Below are 26,633 nucleotides of genomic sequence, written 5' to 3'. Positions count from 1 at the left end.
CTTTCAGTCATCCCAACATCATCCCTACACACATGTACAAATTAGTAGACTCCCTGAGACATGCTGCTGTGTAACCTGCTCTACTCCAATCTACAATAGGCCACAGGGGTCTTTCCAGGTAAAGGCAGAGTAAGCCTTTTTATGATTTCATCACTGTCCATTGTTCTATAAGACCTTGTCATTACTGGTCATTAGTTCCCTGTTGATATTGAATGGTTTAAACTAGGTGGGGAGAGAATAAATTCTGGTTTAGAAAAGATGAACTCAGCATGGATTCACTGGAGAGGGAAGAGCTAGAGGCAAGAATGAAATAGTCCAGGTGAAAAATTATCAGGTCTTGAATGAAGTCATTGGCAGTAATGATACAAGCTAACTTTTACTTAATTCTTACTATGAACCACACATTTTTATCACTGAAAGAAAAAATGCTCCATAAACCTCATATCTACTAAGTACACATGAATAACATAGGACATCTGTCCCCTAGTAGCAAGCTAGAGTCACTGCTACCTCCCCCTCTATGTCATCAGGGAAAGGGGACTAGCCGTATGAGGAGAGGCTGCCCAACAGAGGGACTCCTGAGGCCTCTCAGGCTGCAAGTCCATGAGGTTCCCTTCCCTCCTTTGAAAGATCTGTTTCCTAGGATATCTGGGGTTCGAGGAGAACATGAAGAGGTATTCTACAAGGGAGGGACGGAGAGAGTGGACTCTCAATTTCTTGTGGTAAAATGCATGTAAAATAAACCTTACCATCCTAAGTATTGTTAGGTGTCCATTTTAGTTCATTAATGTACTGATCAATGATTCAGTTCATTAATGTATTAATCAAGTTCATTAGCATTGTTGTGCAGTTGCCACCACCATCCTTCTCCAGAACTTTTCATCTTCCCAAACTGCAACTCTTTTTTTTTTAATATATATATATTTTATTGATTTTGTACAGAGAGGAAGGGAGAGAGAGAGTTAGAAACATCGATGAGAGATAGACATCGATCAGCTGCCTCTTGCACACCCCCTACTGGGGATATGCCCGCAACCAAGGTACATGCCCTTGACCGGAATCGAACCCGGGACCTTTCAGTCCCCAAGCCGACGCTCTATCCATTGAGCCAAACCGGTCTTGGCCAAACTGCAACTCTTAAACAACAACTCATTATCCCTCCTCCTAGCCCTGCCATCCACCATTCTACTCTCTGTCTCTGTGATTCTGAACACTCTAAAATCTCATATAAGGGGTGATACAGTACTCATCCTTTTGGGTCTGGCTGACTTCACTTAGCATAATGCCCTCCATGTGGACACTTATTTTTAAACTAGAGGCCTGGTGAACGAAACTCATACATGGGGTAGGGGGGGTCCTTCAGCCCGACCTGCACCTTCTCCAATCTTGGAGCCCTCAGGGGAGCCCTCTACAATCCAGGAGCCATGATGGCTTAAGCCCACTCCCTGTGGTTCTCTGCTCTCTGCAGGGCCTGGCCGCTCTGCACCCGCTGCCCAGAGGCCCTCCATGCTAGGGTGGGACCCTTGCCTCGTCGCCACAGCGATGAAGCAAGCATTCTACCAGCCGGCTCACACTGCCCGCTCTCAGAGGGGACTAGGCGCCACCATCTTGTGGCTATGGGCACTGCCATCTTTGTGATGGAGTGATGGTTATTTTGCATATTACCTTTTCCTTAGGTAAGATAATGAAATATAGGTACAGGAAATGGTATAAAGCATCCATAGAGAGTTTAATAGATTGTTGTAAAGCAAACACATAAAATCAGAGCAAGATCCTTGCCAACTCCCTGGGAGCCCCAGTGAAACTCTCCTGATCACAACTTAGCTGCTCTAAGGGTGGATCTGTGACCATCATGACACCATGTTCCTTATTGGGGCAGAGTTCAATGCTTTATGCTCACCAGCTGTGTGTTGGCCAGGACCGCTGCATGTGGCAGTGCAGCCCAGGCTGAGATTAGGCTTTGTGGCCTTGGCAAAGGTGCTCTTGGGAATATTTTTTAATATATATATATTTTTTATTTCAGAGAGGAAGGGAGATGGAGAGAAATAGAAATATTAGTGATGAGAGAGAATCATTGATCAGCTTCCCTCTACACAACCCACACTGGAGATTGAGCCTGCAGCCAGAGCATGTGCCCTGGCCAGGAATTGAACTGTGACCTCCTGGTTCATAGGTCAATGTTCAACCACTGAGCCATGCCAGCCAAGCCTCTTGGGGATATTTAGAATGGACACTATGTGGTCTCTGACCATAAGAGGTTATAATCTAGTAGAATCAACTTTACAATAAAGAGAAGATACTACTAGGCATATAAAGAGAAATAAAAACAATCTCAGTCTGCTCGAGAAATACTCTGTACACGTATCTTGCTCCATCATCAGAGGAATAGAGCAATTAAATTTGGAGAAGTGGCAGCCAATTTTTTTTTTTTAATTGAGGAGTTAACTGACAGAATAGTAGGGATGATGGGAAAACTCTTTCAAAGGTGCTGCTTATGGGAGATGAGAGCGCAGTCTTGTCAGAGATTGAAGTCCTTAATGAGAACATTGTGAACAATTTGAGAAGCCCAAGGGTGGTAAATCACGGGGAATGGGCAGCATTTATCCCGATGGTCTAAGAGAAATAAACTGTGGATGGGGATTCTGACAAGGAGGTGCAATAGATCCTAAGACAGCCCTGCTTCTAAAGATTGGGTGGCTGTAAATGCAGGGCTTGCCTTTTAAAAAACTGCCCAGGGAAAGTCGAGGACTACAGGGAGGCAAACCTAATCTCCCTCCAGAGGAGCTGACTAAAAGCCCGATGTGTGTAGAACGGCCATGATTCAGTTCTATTGTAGCATCCTTCATCCGGGAGGCTCAAGTGGCTTTACCTGAGGAATGCTTATAGCTCCACCCTGGAATAGCTGTGCGTGGGCACCGGCTCTCCTAACAAATACAAAAGCCATAACAGTCCACACATACCCTGTGCCTCACTGGCTCACCTCCCCCGCAACACTCCCAGTCTATGGACAGGGAGTCTCGAGTTTCAAGCAAAATACAGTAAAGCAGGTCACCATGAGAAACATTCTGACTGCATTTGCATCCATCCCTGGGTTACTGTCATCTATTTGGAAGGAAATGTTTCTCTGCTAAAAACAGAATTCATTTAGGAAAATAATTTTTACATCACCTATTTTTCACACATTAGAAGTTTCACTTTTATTCATTTTAAAAAAACACAAATTGGGGGGAAACCAGGTATGTGCCAGGCCTTAATCTCGAGGTCAGGAATAGAACAGTGAGCAAAAAAGGAAAACATCTGGCCTTAGAGAGTTTTTTGAACTTTTCTTTTTAAATTATAGATTTTCAGGGAAATAATTGATGTTTCTCAATGGTATTTGTGGAGAAAATTTTTCATTCAGAAAATAATTTAAATATAGATCATTAGTGGGGGGAGGAGAAACAATTGTAATAATCTGAACAACAAAGATTTATTTTAAAAATTAAATAAATAAATAAATAAATAAATAAATAAATAAGGTTGACTAACACCATAAACACAGCTATCCAGTGCTTGTGTGCCAGACATCAAGCGTGGCATGGTGTGTTTTCATTTAATCCTTAAAGTGGCCCAGTTTGAGGCATGTGCTGTCATTCCCTTCTCCAGATGCATTGCTCAGGCTTGCTGGCATAATTGAGTCTCATGCAGTCCCATGACTGATGGGGAGAGCCTGGCTCTACCTGCCTATCTGCCCTCCGGTGCAGAAAGGAGGGCTTAGAGAAATCATGGACGATGACTGAAGTTAAAACCACGTCCTCACCTCCCAGAAGGCTTGGCTGTGGTTTATAACCATCATTTGTCAAGGTGGATGTCATAGGCAACCTTCAAAATCTCAGGGCTTATATGTGATTTAGTGAAGTTACTAAACTTTCAATCCAAGAAAAAAAAAAATCCTGTTGTGATTCAGAGGACTCTTATGCGGACGTTTCAAACTTCCCCCAACTCTATATAACGTCCTTAAGTGATCAAAGAATCAGTTAATGAGATCTACTGTGAAATGCAAAGAATTGTAAGTTCTTACCAGTCTTAATAGCAAAATAGGAAATAAAGCAGTATGGATATTGATGGTCTCCATGTAATGCCCTTTTAATCCGGGGTTCTGAGCATCTCAACAGATGGCTTTTGTTAATGGTTTTCCTTTTCCTTTTCAGATGATCATTCCAGGGTGAGGCTGCAGACCTTAGAAGGAGACAACAACTCAGACTACATCAATGGGAATTATATCGATGTATGTACCTTGAAACTCTCAATAAGCCTGCCTGTTTTGACACAGACCACATGGTGTGCATGCCACAGGACTGGTGGACATATGTTGGTCCCGTTCCTGAAGCACTCACATCAACATGGCCCCCTACACACAGAGCTTTACAGTGAGGGTTTGGCCACTCCTTTTCTCAAATCAACCTCTTTGCTGGTAACTTCTCTGTAACCTTCATTGCCTTTTTGCCATCCCATGTCAATGGGGACTCAGAAAATGTTATTTCCATTTTTTGTCAACAACTTTGATTGTTAAAAAAAAAAAAATCTGTGTTCATATTAAGAGGACAAAGCTCTCTAATTCCTAATTCAATGATTTGCCATCTCTTGTCATCACTGCACTTTTAAGTTGCCTTCAAAGTAGTCTGCAGCTGTTAACCAGGACTTCTGATGCACGCAAGACATGCCCTTAAATATGCAAGCTGTTTAATTATTGAAGACTGCTTCTTTGTTCATTTCTGCATCGTGTTAACTTAATGTCTTACATTAGAATAAATTCTTTAGGCGACAGCATATTTCCAGTTGAAAGAATGAATGAAATCAAAAGTAGACTGAAAATCAAGGTAAAAGTTGCTGTTACCTCTACAGCCCAAGTTTACATGAAGCAGATTTCAGCCCTCTTACAGTTCCTAAGCCATTCTCTGTTTGGCTGTCACACTATTTCCTAGTCCACCAATACTTCCATGGACAGGTTTTATGTATGTATTCTTTTATTTTCTTGCTTAAGTATTACTCAGATGCTATTAAAAGTCCTAGCGTTACAATTTCCAGGAGTTACCTAAAAATAACTATAAGAATTTTTTTATCCCATGTGGCCCAGTGATTGAGCATCGGCCTATGAACCAAGAGGTCATGGTTTGATTCCTGGTCAGGGCACAAGCCCAGTTGGGGGCTTGGTCCCAGGTGAGCAGCATGCAAGAGGCAGCTGATCAGTGATTCTCTCTGAAGCAATGGCCATTTTTCAGTCCTCATCTAATTGATCTATCAGCATCATGAATGCAGTTAATCTCCTTGAAATACTTTCTTCATTGGCTTCTATGATATAGCACTCTCCTGGTCTTCCTACCTCACATCAAGGTGAAGGGGAGGAACCAACAAATAAATGAATAAGGCAGGGAGGTAGGAAGACCAGGAGAGTTATATCCTGGAAGCCAATGAAGAAAGTATTTCAAGGGGCTTAATTGCTTTCATGCTGCTGATAGATCAATTAGATGAGGGTTGGGAAATGGACATTGTGTTTAGCCATATAGGTCATTAATGGTCTGTGTGGATTATTTCAGTTTAACAAATAAGTTCCTCCTACCTCCTAGCACCTTGCTAGCACTGAGATATATAGCAAATGAGTGAGACCAGGATCTTGCCAGGTGGAGCTTATCGGCTGGCAAGAAGTGAGGGATCATCAATCGTATTTAAACTGTGCCATGATTCTATGTTTGAAACCCATTGTGGGTCAGTTGTACAAAAGAATGTGTTTGCTTTTGTTGTTAGTTATTTCGTTGTTCAACCTGTTTTTAAGAGCAAAACAATATAACAGATATGCATTTAAGTTGACTAAAAAAAAATCCCTATTTCCTCTTTAAGTCTCTTGACTCTGTTTTCCACGTGGCTTTGGGTGTGGTATTTTAGGTCATCTCAGGGGGCAGAGATGGAAAGTATTAAGTGGTGACATTATGTTTCCTGTGTGTAATTTTCTCTAAGTTGACTTTATCTTTCCCAGATATTGATCCTGTGGTGTTCTTTGCCCCCTTCTTTATGCGGTCTCAGTTTTCATCTTTCCCCTTCCTATAGGGTCACAGTGAAAGGAAGGGGGTCTTGTCTAATTGCTGCCTCTTTAAATTCCTGGTCTTTGCTACAACATCACGTCATGGTATTAGCAGTGTTTAAAAATGATGTTTACTATTTCTATTGATATAACTGCCTATACCAATATAACAGAATATGTGTTAAAGCCTTGGCACGTTTCCAATAACGCCCAACCATAAATGAAATTCTATTGTACATTCTCAGACTGTTTGCACTCTCCTAAGGGTCATGGTCATGTTATTTCAGAGAATCCATACGTTGTTGGTGTTTATTGCTCGTCTATCATCTCACAGCCAGTGTACAGTTCAGTTACTCACACCCCCTCTGCAAGCATCAGACTGTAATATTTGATACATCTTTGCTTATTAAGAGAAACTCAATGGCACTTAATCTGATAATTACCTTTCAAGTGATGCAACTGTTGGTATTTGTTGATGCGTTCATTTTGGCAAACTTAGCATGTGACCTCTGTGCTGCTTTCCAATTTTAGGTTTGTGAAATATTCTTTCTCATTTATTTTTAGGGCTATCATCGACCCAATCATTATATTGCTACCCAAGGTAAGTTTATTTCAGCTTTAATGTCTTTCTTTAGTTATTTGCCCATTCTCTATCATTGTGTGCCTACTTCACCCTCCTTTGGATATTTTCACACTGCTATAGCATCATTTATTGCAGTTCTAGTCACCAACACATACACCCTGTTTTATCAGCAGAAGTTCTGGTGTGTAATGGTTTAGTTAGAACTTAATGTTGAGATCATTAGAATAATTGTATTCATCTGTTCATTATTGAATTAAATCTCTATACCTTAGGAATTAATCTGACATCTACAAACATATATATTCATTAAATGTATATGTACTGAACATCCTCTGTGCAAGGACCGGTGCCAGTTGCCACCAGAGATGCAAGCTGACTCTAGCAAGCTCTCTTTCTCACACCATTTGCAGTTCAGTGGGGAAGATGTGAAATGATCTATATATTAGTACATACAAAATCAATTGAAAACTTGTGTGAGAGGTACAGAGAAAATGTTAGGGGAACTTGGAGAAGAAAATATATTTTAGATCAGATGTAATGATCTGAAAACAGTTTCGTGGCAGAGGTGAGATTGGGAGAACTTCTAAATGGCAGAAATATCATGAGCAAAGATCTGAATTCAAGAAATTTGTGCTCCTGAGTGGAAAGCAGATGATGGGTCACTTTGACTAAAGGAAAACTGAAATAAGGCTCTAGGGACATGTTGAGGAAGTTCATGGCCTGGTTTTTTATCATCTTCCCCACCAATTATGAGGCAAGTCATCTGTGGAGAATGAGGATCATGAGAATTCTGAGGTTTTCAGGAACAAGATATCATAAAGGATGAATTAGTGAGTCAATGAAAGATGAATTCAGGTGCTAAGAAGCAGAGAGGATCCAGTTAGGGTTAAAGAGCATACGTTCTCTCCATTTTATTATTTTATCATTGTTTCCAGTAATTCATTATATCCAATAAACAAGAGCAGGAAAATCAAAAGGATGTGACCTGCCAATGATTAGGGGTTAGCAGGAGGCTGTACACATAACGTCAAGGTGCATGGAAGTCAAAGATGCCAAAAACAAAATCATGGTTGGAAGGTCTAGGCTTGGTGGCAGGGAGTCATAGATGTCCAATGGACTGCGAGAAGAGGGAAGGAGGCCAGGTTCAGTTAAAGAGTCACAGAATAGGAGAAAAGGCCATTGTAGCCAGAGAGCCGAATCCCAACACTTCTTGCAACACTGTCCAGGAGACTTCCTGCAGTGGTGGAAATTGTCTATCTGTGCTGTCCACTATGCTGTCCATCCCTTCAAAGTCTTCTGTGGTTTATCAACTAAATGCATGTAATATTCTGAATCCACTGATGTTGTAATAACAGTTTTCATGGCATGTTCACTGGTAGATTCAATACAGAAAACCACTCTTTGTGGTTTTGATATTGTAGCAATTCCGTCACATCTTCAAGTTCCGATGATGATGATGATGATGATGATGATGATGGATCCCCAAATTACAATATTAACATCAAAGATCACTGATCATAGATCACCATAAAAATATAATAATTAAAACTTTTAAAATTCTGAGAGAATTCCCAAAATGTGGCACAGACATGAAGTGAGCAAATGCTGTGGGAAAAAATAGGGCCAAAAAAAAAAAAAAGAAAAAGAAAAGAAAAATAGGGCAAATAGATTTGCTTGATGCAGGGCTGCCCCAAACTTTCAATTTGTAAAAAACATACCATCTGCAAAATACAATAAAGCAAAGGACATTAAGACAAGGTATACTTGTATGGTATGCTACAAGCATAACTGTGGTCACAAATTGCCAGTAATAAAGATTTCTGATCATCTGCAGTAATTGGCATGGAGAGGTAGAACGTGCACATGGATCACCTTCATTCAAATAAAAACACAAACACCTAAGAGTCCAACAAAATGGATGATAAAGTCTACAGATAAATGCAATGTTTCAATCTCTGCTCCCTTTTTTCCCCTGTGTTTTGCACTGATATAATTCTTTAAAACCTATTCACAGCAGGAACCCATGGAACTGACAACCACTTTCATTCCCAAGAGTTGGAAATATATATATTTTCAACAAGTTCCTTCAATATAGAGGGCATGTCATGAATTTATCTATTTAGTCTCTCCCCCTCCTTCACCTTTATTGATTTTTCTACCAGTAACTGACTTTGACCTTTGATGATAATAGTAATGTTCCTGCAAATTGAAGAGACCACGTTCAAGCCAGATCTTTGGCTTTTTTTAGTATGTTCTTCCTATTTTCCCTCCATTTAATTGTTTTCCGTCTGGTAGCTAACACTTTGATGACCCAGTCTACACTTCATCACATCTGCCTGACCAGCCATTAATACAACTGTAGCATTCAGGATTTATGATTAGGCACACCAGGGATCAAAGGAGAGGAAGCACGTGTGTTACTCCATGACCGCACTCAGAGCCAGGGCAGACTTAGGATTTCAAAAGCACTGTTCACTATGAGGGGCGGATGAGTTCGCAGCTGGGTAGGATTGCTGAGAACTTACCATATTTCACAATGAAAAGGTACCTGGATACCCCCACAGAGTCCGTGTGGGCCTTGAGCTGAAGGAACACATTTAGAACGCATTTAGAACCACTCCAAAATGATTCGGGAGAACACCTGCCAGCCACATGGTGTGCAAGCGCGGGAGCCCTGCAGAAGTGTTCTTTTTATTATTGTTTACTTTTATTTTCAAACTGTCTTCAAGACTGTTGCTTTAAATAACTCAGAAAAGATGGTGCCAGGTTGTTGTGGAAGAAACTCAATAAGTCTGTAATGGGCAGGGCCCTCCCAGCATCAAGTCCCTATTCCTCACGTCTACGCTCATCTGTGGGTTGGACACACAAATATCGGAGGATCCTGCCCGAGGAACCTCCCTGAAACTCCTTCAGGAGGAGCAGCTGTGCATCATGAAATCTGAAGGGCATGTCATAGTCAGGTGGCAATGCCCCAGTACTTGGCTGGGATATCTGGGAGCTGAAAAAGGGATGGAGGACCTGTTGGGGGGTGGGAGGAAGGAGACAGGGCAAGACTTCAGCGGGCTTTGAAGGATGAGTTTCCTTATCAGAGGACTCACTAAATGGGAGGACTACTGAGGTTTGGGAGGCACACCGCCCGCTCAGAAAGGTCTTCGCCTCTGTGGCTTCTTGAGTTTCCTTAATCATTCATTGAAATGCATCTTCTCGCTGGAAAAATTCACATGTACACACAATTTTACATAGCTGTTTAGGCACTCACAGAATTAATAAAACCCAGACTGAAAAATCTGCACACCCAGATAAAAACCCTGAGCTAGAGGGGCTAAGAACAAAGGACTGAGGTAAAGTGAGGACTTGTTAAGAGGCTTTGAATAAGGCGTGTTATTTGATGAAAGGCAGGGAGACAAGGGGTGAAAACAGTGCTTTAAGTGGATTAATTGGTGTGGAATTATCCCGGAAAGAAACTGGAAACAGAGATAATAGGGAGTAATCACAGAAAAATCTGGGATAGAAATGAGTAATTCAGACAATAATAGCAGGGCAGTTGTAGGTTTTATTTTATTCAATAATCTAGGTTGCATGTGATTAAATAAGTTTTCTAATATGAATATATTATAGTGTCAAAAACTGTTGATTTTAAGTGTGTTTCCTTCTCATCTAATGAAAAGTGATAAATATATTTTCTTTCCATGTTAGTAATTTGGGTTGATAGAATACTTTTCTTTCTGAAACTCAGCATTTTTATTTGTCTATTCATTCAATAAATATTAAGTGCCTATTTTGTACTAGGCTCTGTGCTATAACCAATGTAATGTATTTCTATCCTCTGACTACTTTATGATTACTCATCTCATTTCATGAGTATCAGAATTGAGACCCATGAGGGGAGAAGCAGGGGTCGGAAACAGAGCTAACGTGTAGCTGTGTGCTGCCGTGTGTGGACTGGGTGCTAGTAATGCATGATGACGTGCTTCTCCCCCTGAGAAGAGGCTCAGAGCTTATGCTCCTTCCCATGTAGAGCATGCTGCCTCTTGCACAGGCTTTATAAAATACACCCCTCAAGATATCAGGTTTAGTCTTTAATAAAACGAATCTATAGCGCAATCCCTTCCTTCTTCCTTCTAAGTTATGCTTTTCAAAGAAACAATTTTTCTATGATACAGTCATATCTGAAAATGCCTCTTAATTAAAATTGTCTTAGCTGTCCTCAAATATGACACGGAGCATCCGGGATCTCCCTGTTCCCACACAGGTGTCTGAGAATCTGTGTGGAGACCCATTAGTCCTGTCCTGCACAAAAAGAGACCTTACATGGGGCAATCAAGACTAAGCTCAGAGCTCCAATCCAGTAGCCAGCCCTGTCAAGTTAGCACAATTCAGACAAAAGAAAAGATGAAGTGTACTATACCCAAGGCACTATACTCAAGAAGAGAACCATGCATGAATGTTAACAGTGCAGAGTTAAAGTTACATCTGTTATGCTCAGAAACTCTGGGTGCTGTGTGGCATGTTTCAGGACTTCAGGTCACACTGGCATAGGCTACGGGGACTGAGATGGAAAACCAGATACAGATAGTTGTTTACAATGAGAATAAGAAATGTCACTGTCCATAAGACAGAACTGCCCTCAGCCTCGCAAGGACATTTTGTGTCACAGGCCAGCTAAAGAGGGAGATGCCTCGGCAGAATGTTGCCTCATGACCTCACACCAGAAAAATGCCCCAGAGCACATTCATGGATTCAACAAGTACCTACCAACCAACCATATGGTAGAGAGCTGGCTAGAAGCAGATGCTGAATGAGAATACAAGAATGAGTGAGTGGATGAGTGAATGAATGAATGAATCGGGAGTTACTGTGGGCCAGACACCAATTAAGCAGTAGAATATTCCAACTTGGCAAGAAGGTTATTTCATGTTGGCCCAACAAAGCATCTACCTACCTGCATGAATTTGAGGATTGTCATCACCAATGCCTGTGATTGTTTTCTTTTCTAAGTTAAGGGCTAGTCAACTCCTATTCTCACTAACATTCTTTCTTTAGACTTGTCAGTAAATCAAAGCACAGTTTTTGGAGATAGTTCATCCTGTTAAACTAAATGCTAATCTTTGCACTGACCTACCTCTTCATGCTTATCCTCACCACCACCCCATATACCCCTTATATAATCAGTTGTATTTGTTCATAATTATAATTTGCCTGTAATTTGAAAAAGAGAAACCTAAAAGACATTTGTGTAAGGACTTTGAGCTAGAAGCAAACTTTTATGTGAAGATAATAAAAATGCAGAACGAAGGTTTATAGTGGAAATGGCTTCAGAACCTCCCCTCCCGCACAGGAGCTGCAACTATGCTTAAGTGACTTCCTTCTGTTGGCTGTTCATCTGTTTTTCTTTTGTTTGTCTTCCACATGCTCTGTGTGGTACGAACACTTTTAATAAGGATTTTCAGGGAGAGCAATATGGTTTATATTTTCATAACTCAAAATTCCCCTTCAGGCCTCTGAAGCAGTAAACAACATGCTTAGAATAAGACACTTTCCTCATGCCTGTAGCCAAGACTTGTCAGAACATCTATACAAGTCCTCCATACTTTATAAAGAAGCTTTTGTCTCCTGCATATTGGCCTCCAATCAGACGTGAACACTTGATATTATTTCTCAGTAGAATTGGAAGAAAAAAAATTTTTTTTAATCAAAAGCTAAGCCTTCCGTAAACAACTTTTGTTTTTATTCCTCCAAGCTCCAGTGACGCTCACTCCTCAAGTACAGGTTCCGGGTCAGCTGGCATTGCTCTTCCCGGCTATGTGGTCCCCACATTGTCAGGGTGTGGCAGGTTATGTTTGGATTCCCTTACTCCATACTATTTGCGATTGATTTAAAAGTATTGCCCCTTAGCCAAAACCGGTTTGGCTCAGTGGATAGAGCATCAGCCTGCAAATTGAAAGGTCCCAGGTTCGATTCCAGTCAAGGGCATGTACATTGGTTACGGGCACATCCCCGGTGGGGGGGGTGTAGGAGGCAGCTGGTCAATGTACCTCTCTCATCGATGTTTCTAACTCTCTATCTCTCTCCCTTCCTCTCTGTGAAAATCAATAAAATATATTTTTTTAAAGTATTGCCTATAAAGTAGAGTATTCTCTAGGGTCCAGATTTAAATAGGGAGTCTGTGGGGAAGTATGCTTTACATACATAGGCAAACAACGACCCTCACAAGGTCGAGGTGTTCTAAGTAACAGTGCCCAGATCTCCATGCAGGGCCTGCCGCGTTTCACTCTCCATCTCTACTTTCCCAAGGAAAAATGAAGAGTTGCAATTAACAGCTTATCTACAAACTTCCTTTGAAATAATAGTTTCTCTTCACCAGATTAATTTTAGAAGATCCTGGCCAATAAGCTAGAAGGTCAGATCATATACATTCCTCATCTCTGTGCTCTTAATAAACTTGCTCATTACTGGTGAGAATGTTTAAAGTCAGGTAGAAGATTAGAATATAAATCCAAAATTGCCCTTATCGGTGTAGCTCAGTTGGTTATAGTGTTGTCCCACATATTGAGGAGTCTCGGGTTTGATTCGCAGTCAGGGCACATACCCAGGTTGCAGATTTGAACCCTGATTAATGTTTCTCTCTCTCTCCCTTTCCTTCCCCCCTTTTTTTCTCCCCCTCTCCCTCTCTTTCCCTTCCTCTCTCCCTTTCCCTCTTCCTCTCATTGTCTTTCTCTCTGGAACCAATGAAAAACATATCCTTGGGTGCAGATTGAAAAAAGAAATAAATAAATAAAAGTTAAAACCAAAAATAGATCACATTAGTTAACATTCACCCATGCTGTTATAGATGCCTCATTGGAAATACATCCTTGGAGTAATGGAACTTAAATTAATACAGAATGATTTGAAGATGAATGATGTTCTGTGGTTAAGTAGGCACCCGGTTTTAGACTGTCTTAAAACAAATACTTTTAAAATATTTAATAGTACTTTACAGGCGTTCCTCATTGGAAGTGGAAAAGTATAAAATATTTTTAAGCTGGTAGAAATGTCAGAATCTTTAAGCCCAACTCGCCTGTTTTGTCTTTGAAACAGTTGAAACTTAAAGCACAAATTGATTTAAGTGATCTTCATCTATGCTCAAATGAATCATGCACACAAAAGTATTTGCAAACCGTATGGACTAACATGCATATTTAATAGAACGCATGCTATGTTCAACCTAGGAGAAACATGTGTCTCCTAAGGGGCCTTTTGTTCAACAGCAAGGAAAAATGAGGTCACATCTTTCTTCCAGGGTCAGGCCTTTGAAAGGATAGAGCTGGAGCTAGTAAGTACCTATGTAGTTTCCCTGGTGCTGGCTTCCCCAGGCCTCAGCACTATAGACCCTTGCAAAGCAAAGCCATATCGTTCAGGCCTAGTTAACCCAAAATTAAACAAACACCTCTGTTACCACCAAGTGACTGGCTGAGTAAAGAGTCAGGAATACAGCAGTGACCTCAGGAATTACACAGCACTGGTATCTGTATAAATAACCAGCTCTTATAATTTGTGAATTTGCTGCAACACCAGATTTTGGAACTACTTTAGGCTGTTTTTCTCCCCATCCCTTCCCTATTCAGCAGGTGAAAAAGGAAGCCCCGAAGCATACCTTCTTGACTCTCTTGACCAGGTTCCTTTATCACACACGGACACCACTTTGTACAAGTTTGTCAAGGCAGCAAACAACAAGTCCTGGTCATTACAAGTTACTTCTTTTTTCTTGCCTTCTCACTCAGAGGATGCTCCTGAGAATGTCCTCATGTAATGCCCCATGCTGCCACTAAAAAATTAAGATTGCCTGCACTGAGCTATGTCTAGGGAGTCAACTTATCTCTATTTTATCAGATATGAGATTTATTCTCTTTTTTCTTAAATAAAAGAGACCCCGCTTGTATCATGGGAAAAGCTTAATTAAAGAAGATAGAGACTAATGAAAGCTTTTCTTTCCCTGGCAGTGGCCCCCGGCCGCATGTGAATATAGGCTTTTCCCTTCACTTTTCTTTTCCTCAACAGAAGGCAGCCAGATCCTTTGGGTCAACAAACCCCTTCGTTCGGACAGGTGCCATTCTTTCTTTTTCTCCTTGGTTGCCTTCTCTCTGTTCCCCTCTTTATAGTGGGAACACATACTCGGGATGGGTTTATGACGGTTCTCTTTGGAGAGACAGGCCTGATGAATGCTCTGTAACTCAGCCAGCAGGAGGCTCTTGTGGTGTGAACATCTGTCACATTCCTCCCTTCCACGGCTCCAAACACTTTCTTGTGCTCCTCTTCCCAGCTCTTCATGCAATATTGCTGTACAACCTGTCTCAGGGATCAAGGACCAAAGGTCCCTCTGGTAGTGGTGTCTTTCTCTCATCATCATAGAGCAGATTGTTGCCACACACTGCCTACCAACTCTTTCATTCTTTTCTATACAAGCGTTTCTCTTTGGATCCCTAATCTTTACCCCTGTCACTCAAATCTGATTTGTCTGCCTTTATTATTCTGCTTTCTCTGTCAAAAATAATAGCAGCCTTTGCACTCCCGCTCACAGTGGTGCCTCTGCAAGCTGGAAATGTTGATTAACTGCTAGGGAGGGCGGAATAGAGCCCAAAAAGAATGCACTCCAAATAATGGTTCCTTTAGGTAGATGGTGTTTCCAGAAATGCTTTAGAACAGTGTTTCCCAAACTTTTGACATGTGTGTACCCCTTCTATAATTTTCGTAATGCTGAGTACCCCTCGTACTCATGAGAACATAGAATTAGGCACAGCTAAGCACAGTGCAGTGCATATCCCCACCAAACTCTGGTGCAACACGTACCCCCACCAAACTCTTCCCGTACCCCTGGGGGTACGAGTACCACACTTTGGGAAACACTGCTTTAGAACATTACACTTTCAAGTCCTGCCAGGAGTCACCCCTGGTTTTTATTTACAAATATTTATTTGCTTATGCGACATGGTCACAATCAAGTCTTTGAGACTTGGCCCTAAAATTCCTTCCATATACAAACATGTTTTATGTCAGTAATAAGGACAAGATCTTTTCCCTCCAAGAGTCAGTAGAGAAGAGTGGTTGATGAGAGTATAGACTATAGTTAGACTGGCTGGGCTCAGATGCCAGCTCTGGAAGTGCCCTCTCAATAAATTTTAGCTATATTCTTATTATCATTATAATTATCTGGGTTCCAAAAGACACATATCTCAATAGCACATAGGCAGTTCAGGCTTTAACCCAAGGATAGTGTATACTCGTAGCTCTCATAAAAGCTAATACATTCTACACATATTAATGCTTCCTTCCAGAAAAATGTATCAAAGGGAACCACTTACGTTTTCACCATCATACTTCGTCTTTCTCCAAAGTACAAATATTATCATCATTGTCCTAAATGTTTCAATAAAAAACAAGCATGGGCTAGAAAGACAACAAACTATATTATAAACAGGGAGAAGCATATTTTCTTTCAGTTTTTAAAGTCTTGCAGAAATTGAGCAGCTCTGAGAGAAGCATAGGACACCAGCCTTGGCGGTGTCTGAAGCTTCCCTGATGCACACTTAAGGTTGGATTACATGTAAGCGAAAACAGCTTAATTCCGCAGACCAGACAGGTTCCTTCCAAAAGGCTCCATCCAAATCAATTTGTGAGAATTGCACAAGGATATTTTAGAGCAGAGGTTTAGAAGGATAAGAAACCACTGGAGAACTAAATGGGGCTGAGAAATGATTTTCTGGGAAAGAGAAAAAAATAATGACCTGACCAGAAGGGGAAGTAAAGAGAAAGGTGTGCGCTCTTGGCCTGCCTCTGCAGCCTGTTTGTGTTGGGTGAGGATGGTTAGGCAGGCACTATCTTCTGCTTGGCTAGAGGTTGACCAGATGCCTAAAAATTGCCAACCTTAATCTGTATCAAGGAATCAGTAGATGGAGTAGTTCTTACCTCAAAGGAATTCCTCCAGACCACTTCTGAGATCAGTTTCACACATGGCATCCGAGGGAAATCAGGTGTCCCCCAAGCACTGCATGTCAGCTTAGGAAAAGGACCGCAGTGTAAAAGTTAATGGGTGTAACAATGATTTTGAATAATTATTGTTCTTTTTAAAGTGAAATAGTGGTATCATGGTTTGGGTTGCTTTTTGTGCATGTGTTTTTGTTTGTTTGTTTGTTTTTGGTTTTGCTTAATCCTTTCACCTTTTTCACCCAGCCCGGCAACCCTTGTCCCCTCTAAGAGCTGTTTTCTTTTCTCTATCTTTGAGTCTGTTTCTGTTTCATTTGTTTTACTCATCAGATTCCATATATGAGTGAAATCATATGGCCCTTGTCTTGCTCTGATGGGCTTATTTCACTTAGCATACTGTTCTCCGGGTCCATCCATGCTGTCACAAAGGTCCTTTTTAAGGCCAAGTATCAATAGCATTCTATTGTGTAACTGTTCCACAGCTTTTTTAGTCACTCATCTATAGATGGATACTTGGGCCGCTTCCCAATAATCCTGCAGTGAACATAGGGGTACATATATTCTTTTGAATTAGTGTTTCTGGATTCTTAGAATATATTCCCAGAAGTGGGATCCCTGGGCCATGAGTCAGTTCCTTTTTTAATTTTTTGAGGTAACTTTATACTCTCTTCCACAGTGGCTGCACAAATCTGGATTCCCACCAACAGTGAACAGGGATTCCCTTTTCTCCATATCCTCACCAACACTTTCTGTTTTTTGAAGCAATTTTAGAATTTATATGCGGCCTGTTCATTAATGTTTGGTGTATGCCAATTTTCTCCTAACTCAGTCAGACATGACCTTTCGGTGTCCAGCCAGCACTTCATAAGTTCTCTAATGCACCTGGAAACCCACATTCCATGCAACTTATTACCTGGAGAAAGCCACAAATATTTGCAGTTAACTTTGGCACACTTTTTTATTTCTGTCTGAAAGGGGAATTTTAGGAATGGTATGAATGAAATATAAATAGCAATATGTGGATTATGTGTTTGAGAGGAAATGTTATTCATGGATAGAGCAGAAAGTGTTTGCCTACTTTTAGGTTATAAGAGCACACACACCTGTGAGCCAATTTAGACAGAGTACAGCATGCATGTCAAACTCAAAGGCTAACATGGGCCAAGTAAACAAGGATTACGTTTATGTGGCCACAAAAAAACAAAAGCTTCAATTTTCATAAAAACATGGGTTTATGTCAATAGAGACATACTAAATACAAAGGGCTAAACTAAATGAGTAATTGTTAACAAAGTAATGGAACATTTTAATAAAAATTAACATTTTTTCTTGAACATTAACGTACCAGACATTGAATAACTGCACAAATAAATAAGCGTAATGCAAATAAACCTATTTTTCTTGTTCTCCGAAAGTGAAATATTTCCTATGGGGAGCACCAAACAGGTCAGTTCAAGACTAACGATGTGGCAACCAACTGCTAAAATATTCACTGCTAGTATTAATGGGGAGAAATAGTGTGCCTGCACTTAAGGCAAATGAATGCAACAGGACTATAGTAACAGTCATTATCGAGCATTGTAGTTCACTATTAATAATTATATATAACAGAATAGTGTAAAAATTAAGTTACAACATTTTTATTGAAATGTTTCTTACACACCGTTATTTTGGCTGGGCTACAAAAATATTCGTTGTGGGCCGCATGGGGCCTGTGAGCTGCAAGTCTGACTTGCATGCAATAGAGTAGTCAGCAAGTAGCTCTATCCAGAGCAAGCCAGGTGAAGGAAAATGACTCATGCCATGGGAAAGCCTACTCCAGTGTAAGAAGAGATTCAACATTGTGTGGTGGGAACCACTGCAATTTATTAACTGAAAACACTACTAGTATTTAACATCATTATTTTAGTCACCGCTTTTTATGCTACTTCTAAAAAGGTGCCTTTTATTATAGCTCCAGTGTCTATTGTTTCCTCTTTTGCTGCCACTAAATGAAAATTCTAGCAGCCTGGCGAGCATTTCTAAGTAGTAATTCTGGATATGGAGAGCTATCCTTAGAAATGCTATTGTAACATGCTGCCAGTTATATTTTTGAATTTAGGTTAAATAAAGTATTCCCAAGTTTCTTTCATCATGGAACGATTCTCGGTGTTTGCTTCTAATTTTCTTAGTTGATTTTATTGTTTCTTTAATGGGGAGGGGGAGATGTTCTTAGCAAGTCAGAAAAATGATGAAATCACATCCCATGCGCCCAGCCATCTCAACTTGGGTTTTCTTTTTCTGCAGCTGAAACCAAAAATTATTCACACAAAAATCCATGATTTTAACATCAGTAGCCTCAGGGGAGAGCAAATGCACCTATCAGATAGGTGCTGTTAAGGCTTATTAATGCAGAAGCCAGCTGTTTTCTGTGTCACCATTATGGCTTCTGTGACACACGAGGCAGATGCAGTCCGTAAAAGCAGGCTGGCATACTTTACCTTGTAGATTTCACTCCTGCAAAATGAAAAGCTACTTAATGTAAAATTATAGACGGGGATGTTATGGAAGCATCATATTGAAAAATCGCTTAAAGTTTTTTAATAAAAACTTATTCAGAAACCACTGAAGGGACATCTAATGCCCTGAATGCTGAATAACTGACTTTATAATCTCCATTCTAGATTATCGCCAGCAGCAACAGTAACAATAATGGATCAAAAATATAGGGCCATTTTTTATTTATGAGCAAGAGCTTTAAAATAAAATGTATAAATCCTAGGCTCATCTTTTTCCACATCCATATTCCACCTCCCAAGGCCTCCAGTTCTGATGGAGTGAACTGGGTACCAAGGCAGGCCAGTGCCCAAAGCAATGACTTCTGGGTTTTCTACAGTGACTTTGTCCCCAGGATCTCTCTTCTTCCCTCTGCACTCCCACCGCTCTGTGTGTGCCCCACTACACACAGTCTGTCCTCCCACTCGGGGGACTAGTCACATCAGCTGGTCAGAGGACTGATGTGCACAAACATGACCCTAGTCTCTTCAGGTCATTTAGAAATTTTAAGAGACCTGGCTTGGCATTCCCACTGGGGCCAGGAGGGGGATTTGAATGAGCAAAACAAGCTTGGTATGAGACCCGAGGGCATGGAGAAACTGTGTGATCTAGATGGGCAGATCCATGTTCACAGACCTCTGAGGATGACAGACATAAAAAACACACAGGCACCACAACATCAAGTGTCATGAAGGAATGGGAGTCATGACTCGGGTCTTGGAAAACTTGCCTGAGGGAGTGACGTTCAGTCTGCCGAGCTGAGATCAGCAGGAAACACGGGCTTGAACTGCAGCATGAGTGGGAGGAGGGCTCATGGCAGAGGAGGTCTCAGGAAAATGCCAAGGACGGGTGGCACGTGGGACCCAAACCAGGCCCAGGTGTATGGGGCCACACCTGCCTTATTAAAGGAACCAGGTTTTACTCTATGAGCAGTGGAGACCCCTTGGAAGATCTTTAAGTGGAAAAAACAGTGTTTTTCAGAGAGGAGCTCTCGTGGGTTATGAGGCTCGCCTGGTATTCGGGGGAGATTATATAGCTTGGGCAAGGCCGGTGGAGGGAATTGAACTTGCTGTGTTCTGGATGGGCAGAGAGGTTGGACTGGGCAGATTTTATTCTGTTGGATTGTATTCAGTAGCAATAGGACCTTGAGAGGTTGATTTCAGTGATTAACATGGGTTTCTCTTCCACTTTATTTTCGCCGGGCCTGTGATAACTTTACACACACTGGCCTGTCAAGTAGAACCCTTTTGAGTTGCTTTATGTTCAAATGGAGGCAGTGGCACCCATGGGGTGAGGCTTCAGCACTCAGCTCAGTACTCAAGAGCCCTGTGACCTTGGGAAGCTTACCTGACTTTTCAGTAAAATGGGAGAAACAATAGCACCTATTACATAGGATTGTGCTTTTTAAATTCAGAGAGTCGATTCGTATAAAACACTTCAAACAGGAACTGTGAAATAGTAAGTGCACAAAAGGAGTTGGGTATTGTATTTGTGATTGAATACAAGTTCACATTTGTACTATCTCTCTTCCCTTCAGAAAGCTCGAATATGCCACTGTGAGCTTAAAGGACCTTGACTTCCCCGCAGTTCTAGTTAACACACAAAACATACTGCATAGAAATTAGAATGTGAAAATAAGGGGTACAAGTCATCTATCAAGATTTGAAGTGATAATTTTTAATATGTCTCACTCCTCATGAACTAGAGAATTCATCTTACACAATAGAGTCTATCCTTGACTGTCTTTCACTTCATGCTTCTCATTGCTTTTAATTATTCCTTATTGTGCTCTAGTTCTTTCTGCCCTTTTTTTGTTGTTGTTCCTTCAGGCATTGGTGGTGGTAAGAATGGCCCCGCCACACCTTTCCTTCTCAGCAGAGGTCTGTGTGTGCCAACTATTGTGAGGGAAATGGAATGTATTACCGGCCTGATATTATTGAAATTTCAAGGCCTTACCTTTTAAATGCTTTAGTCCCACAGGGGGAGGACTGCTGAGAATAACCTTCTTGCCTACTGTGCAAACATCTGTAAATGCACAGACACAGCAATTGTGGCAGTTCCCACCCAGCCAGAAACTGCAGAAATCCAATACTGGGGCTGGATTGCAGCTGTTCACACCTGTAGGGAGGGAGATCTTTCAGTCCTGTGCCTGCTGTTTTGCATTCCTTGTCTTGGGAGTTGTTTGTCTGTTTTCTTGTTTTCTTTGTATTGATTTTATAGGGAGAGGAAGAGAGGAGAATTGATAGAAACACATTAATCCATTAATTGGCTGCCCCCTACTGGTTGGGGATCAAGCCCATAGCCTGGGCATGTGTCCTGACCAGGAATCAAACCAGTGACCTCCTGGTTTATAGGTCCATGCTCAATTACTAAGCCGCACCAGCCAGCCTATATGTCTGTTTTCTGTGAGCAGTCCCCAGTGACCACATTAACAATGATTCTCCTCATGGTAAGGTGCTTGCCACACCAGCATTTGGGAGACGGACATGGAGGGCAAAAGAGTACCGGCCTTCTCATGGTCTTCCTACCCCAATTTCAACCCTTTCAGTAACCACCTTGTGTACCAGGCATGCAACTGTAGACTCAGTGTGGGCTCACGAGGGCCAGTCACCCAGCAGACCCACTAGGAGCTGCTAAATCAAGTGGAATAGCCTCCATGTCAATAAAGTCTGCCCGCCCAACCTGCATTGTGCTTTCTCAATGTTGTCAGGAGACATGTATCTCTGTCTCATAGTGTATTCCTGTCTCGGGAAATAATCTAAAGTATGTCAAAGAGAAGAGACAACCAGGCCCAGTCCTGAGCAGTTTCATTGTTGAGCTGCCACAGTGACAGGTCAGGGAGAGGCCTGTGGGGTGGAGAAGGGGCCACTCTCACAGGCTAACAGTGCACAGAGCCCCAAGGGTGAAGGAGGGGAGAGGTAGGGGAGAAAGGGCAACACTGCACCGGGGAGGTGGGGGCCCTTTCCTGACACTTCTTTTTTCTTTCTGGGGTCAACTTAGAATAAGCGTTGTGTTCAAATACATTTTCAGATCTTAACCCCAAACTGGTTTATTTCTTCTGGACACCGGTGCCTAATTTTAGCATTGAAAATAACCCTCCCTTATTCATTTTTCTATCCTAATTTTTTTTTTCATAGTTCAAGTCAGTGGGTAAGAAAATCATCAAGACTAAGGTGTATACGTGAGCCACTAATGCTTATAAGCGCCCTTTATTTGAAGAATAACCCAAATTTAGTTATGTAAATATTTATAACTGGTGTCACCTTAACGGATGCTCAGCCTAATGCCGAGGTGGGACAGCTGTGTTCTGAGATGACATTTTGTAAGTGAAGATTTTCTCTAAATCAGAAAGAATCGGATTCCTGGATTCTGAGACCTTGTATTAGGGTTTGGCTAAGCAGTAGATTCAAAACAAACACTTCATACGAGACCACCTGGTAGTTAGGTCAGAAGGTAGAGTCCCAATGTCCCTAATGCTGTAGATCTCTGGTTTTCCACCAGGAGAGATTCAAAAACACACCCAGACCCAAACCCCATCCCCAGTCAATTGAATCAGAGTCTCTTGGCTTAGGACATAAGGATTTTTTTCAAAGCTCCACAACCATGGTAATATGCAGCCAGAGTTGAGAACCTCTGCCCTCAATAGAGAACAGCTACTGGGAGGCTAGGGTGAATGGAATGAACACCTACTGGCGACCTAGGGAAATGGAATGAGTTAAGTTGGGGAGCAAAGCCTTAGGGCAGGGAAACCTATTGAAATAGATCTTACAGAAGATGCCCCCATGTAATGAATTGGGGAAAAGTAAAGGCGAGTGCTTTTAAGTTTCTGCAGATAACCTCTGAAATATAAGTAAAGAAAAGGAACCATGCAAATATTGTATGTTAATACTTTTAAATACTTATATATTTAATATGCCTTAATAATAAGTAATACAGTTTATGAATATGCATACAGACTTATTCACTCATTCATTTGTTCACTGAGCCCCTGCTGTGGGCTATAAACCATAACAGCATGCTCCCTCCAGGGGGAAGTTGGAAGTAATCACAGTGGGGTCTAAACCTAAGGAAGGGCATGTGAGCTGCACTTTGGAACTTGGCCTACAATGTCTCTGGGAAGACTCCTGCTGGGCCTTGAGGAGAGAGGTAGCTTTCTTCCTGTCGGCACACACACCACCCATGATGCCAGAACATCGATGCATCCACTGTAGCCATTGTCATCAACATTATACCTAGAAGTTTCAGAACAGGTGGCACAGGCCTGTGTATCTAATGAAGGATGCAAAAAGATGTCTGGGCCACTCCTTTATTTTGCGGGTCACATTGGGAAAACTATCTGTTTGCACAAAGATGGACTTGGTATTTCATTTCTTGTAAGTAACAAGCTGTTACGTACACAATGGATGTACTTCTCTGCAAACTGGAAACATAGTCATTGATGGATCTGATGTTTACTTGTCTCCTCTGTTACCTTAGATTGAAGGCACTGAAAATTTCAGCCTATACATCAGGAGAATGGCACGCATGTGCCTAGGGACAGGGGCCCAAATGGCAAGTGCAGTTTTTTGGGAGGTGGTATACAAAGTTCCATAAAGTGACTAGACTCAGTGATATCAGGGAGTCGAGTTGGTTTTCATGGGGAGGGTAAGAATGTGTAGTCAGAAGCACAAGGAGGGATGGTGGAGGTTTGAATTGGGGAAAGAAAGGAGGGAGGCTTTGATAGTGAGGAAGGAGAAAAAAAATTACACAAAACCAATTGTTCAGGAGAAATGGGAGATGCCTGAAGGGTCCCCTTGGATGAGCCACCATTGCTCAGGATCCAAGCCTCAGCCATGGAATAAATATCTTTCAGTGTACCTTGCTTTTGTTCTAGTGCTTTGCTGTTTATAAAATGCCTGAGTGTTCACTGACTCCATGAATTCTCAAAATAACCCCAACAAATGTTACTGAAGTCAATATGTAGATAAGGAAAGATGAAGACACTAAAGCTCACAGTGGCTGAATGACATGCCCAAAATCACACAGCCAGTGTAAAAGCTGAGGTCAATCTCCAGTTTGGATATTGAGCTCCAAATCCATTAGACTATGTTGTCAAGATATTACAGCACAACTGGATCCCGATCCCAGCATGTACCTGAATGGGTATCTGATTCCGCACATAGCATGTGTCTCTCTGTGCCTTTGAAGTTGTATTCCTCACATTTCCTGCACTTCTGCTTGTCTTATAAAGACTTATAATGGTACATTTATTCTCCCAAATATGAATGATCATCAAATGGAGTTTGGGGATTTTCTAAAATCTGGATTAAAAGAAATACTGAATTTCAACTCTCTATACCTGCTGATAACTATAGCACTGACATTCTGAAATACACATTTTCCCACGTTTTTTACCCCAGTCCATTAGAGTTTTCAATTCTCAGATCTCCCAAGAGATAATAAAGGAGGTGCTTATCATGTTCAGTGATAAGAAGTACAACTGCTTAAAACTCTAACTTCTCTCTCACTTTAGGAAGTCAGACACCCCAGAATGGGTTAATTTGGCAGAATAAGAAAAACATTAGACACAAGAAAAGGACATTTTCCTGTAGAGGCTCATTTCATTCTATATACCATTTCCCTGGGATATCTGCCAATTGTTAGCAAGAAGAGTAATGTTATCCATGTTTTAAAATATCACTCTTGAGTATTATGGAGATAAATAGCTAAATGATGGAAAATACCTTTCATTCGAGTCAATAGTTTAGGGGTAGAAAAAGCTCAAATACAGATATGTTGGATGACATGAGAAAAATCATATCAACTATGAGTGAAAAATCATTTCAACTATGAATGAAAAATTCTATATTTCTATAGGTACTCTTAAAAAGAGTACCCTTTTGCATCAACACTAGAAAGGAGAGCTATGTCCATCTATGCCATGACCTTCATAGCGAGGTTCAAGGATCCGAAGGAGGGGCTGACACACAAATGAAAATGATATACAAGAAATATGAATTTAAAAGGTGTTGGGGGCCACCTGGAGCCTCTTTCTTGAAGAGACACACTGACTCCTGGCCTGGTCTGCTATTTATTTATTTGAAAACACATTTGACCTTTAGCAATGCATAGAGGCATATCAAAGGTAGAGTTTGGTAAACAGTAGAGGAATTGCTTTGAGAAACCACTATCTTAACAGGAACAATCAGTCCTTAGCTTCAGCCCTGCTAACACCCAAGGTCCATGAGCTTTCCATGTTCCTTGGTGCACTGACAGTATTGGCAAGTGGTGGCTTCCCACACATCTATGACAGTGAGAGAACTGCATGTGATTTATTTGCAAGCCCAGAAATTTTCTACTTGGAAACTGACAAAGGGAAAAGAAAAGTTTCTGTTGTTCTGCTGCAGGACCCATGCAAGAGACTATCTACGACTTCTGGAGGATGGTGTGGCATGAAAACACGGCGAGCATAATAATGGTGACCAACCTCGTGGAAGTGGGCAGGGTAAGTGAGACACCAGCATATCCATTTGTTCCTTGCTTTGTTGGTAACATAAAGTAAGGCCAGAGCAAGCTTCTGGAGCAGTATTTGGTGCACTCCAGAAAACATTAACTACTACAGCTCCTCCTACTGCTTGCTGCATTAGCTTATAAATTATCAGTAAACATAGTCTGAATTGCTTTCATTTGTCACAAGAGCGACAGGAAAGGCAATCAAGATTTAAAAGCAGTTGTTATCTGGCTCTGTTGAGCACACAAAAACAACTCTACGCATGAAAGTTGGCTGTTGGGCATCAGAACCCCTGGGTGCTGCATTAGACATAACTGCATTCCTTACTTCAGGAAAACTGACTCTAGATATGGTGTACAGTGCTGGATCTTGTATGCAGTTGGTTGGAGCACTGTCCCATGCATGGGAAGCTCATTGTGGGTCTGATTCCTGGTCAGGGCACGAAAGGAGGCAATGATAGATGTAGCTCTCACCTCTCAATCTCTCTCTCTCTCTCTCTCTCTCTCTCTCTCCTTTCTTCCCTCTCTAATAGCAACAATACATTTTTTAAATCTATAAAACAAAAAGGGCCATGAAGCAGTGGTGTCTCTGTGCCTTCCGTCTGGCACTGAGGCGGGCCCATGCAGGGTGATGACTTGATTTTTTTTATTTTATGGAAACTGTTCCTTCTGACAAATAAACATAGTAACTCCAGCTAAAAGGGTGCAACTGAAGGGAAGAGAGTGACTAGGTTTCAGCTTTATCCATAAATGGAAGCCCATACACTTTTTTTTTTTTTAATCCTTCTAAATCCTTACCATGTCTGTGGAGATGTGGTAAGCTCTGAAGAGTCCCCACCTCATTACCATCAGCCCCTTGGATGGGTCTGTCTTCAATTAGTCATGAATGTAATGGCATCTGCCCTTGAGATGTCTGGCATGATTGGGAGGTTTTGACAGGAGGGCACATCCCCTCCAGGACCAGGCGCTGACCTTTTCCCATTGTTCATGCTGCCCACTTGTCTA

At 41.4% G+C, this 26,633-nt stretch overlaps 1 protein-coding gene across 12 annotated transcripts in view; it reads left to right on the top strand.

Moving 5' to 3' along the window:
• Positions 1 to 26,633, top strand: part of PTPRM (protein tyrosine phosphatase receptor type M) — a 608,093-nt gene that overhangs the window by 535,958 nt on the left and 45,502 nt on the right. For all 12 annotated transcript variants that reach the window (XM_045574745.1, XM_036417770.2, XM_036417769.2 and 9 more), the window contains 3 exons: positions 4,191 to 4,267; positions 6,623 to 6,659; positions 25,526 to 25,623. In XM_045574745.1, coding sequence (XP_045430701.1) covers positions 4,191 to 4,267; positions 6,623 to 6,659; positions 25,526 to 25,623 — 212 coding nt within the window. The remainder of the gene's footprint in view (positions 1 to 4,190; positions 4,268 to 6,622; positions 6,660 to 25,525; positions 25,624 to 26,633) is intronic.

The sequence above is a fragment of the Pipistrellus kuhlii genome, unplaced genomic scaffold (genome assembly GCF_014108245.1).
Source record: "Pipistrellus kuhlii isolate mPipKuh1 unplaced genomic scaffold, mPipKuh1.p scaffold_m20_p_6, whole genome shotgun sequence".
Lineage (NCBI taxonomy): Eukaryota > Metazoa > Chordata > Mammalia > Chiroptera > Vespertilionidae > Pipistrellus > Pipistrellus kuhlii.
This window is presented reverse-complemented; position numbering and strand designations above follow the sequence as displayed.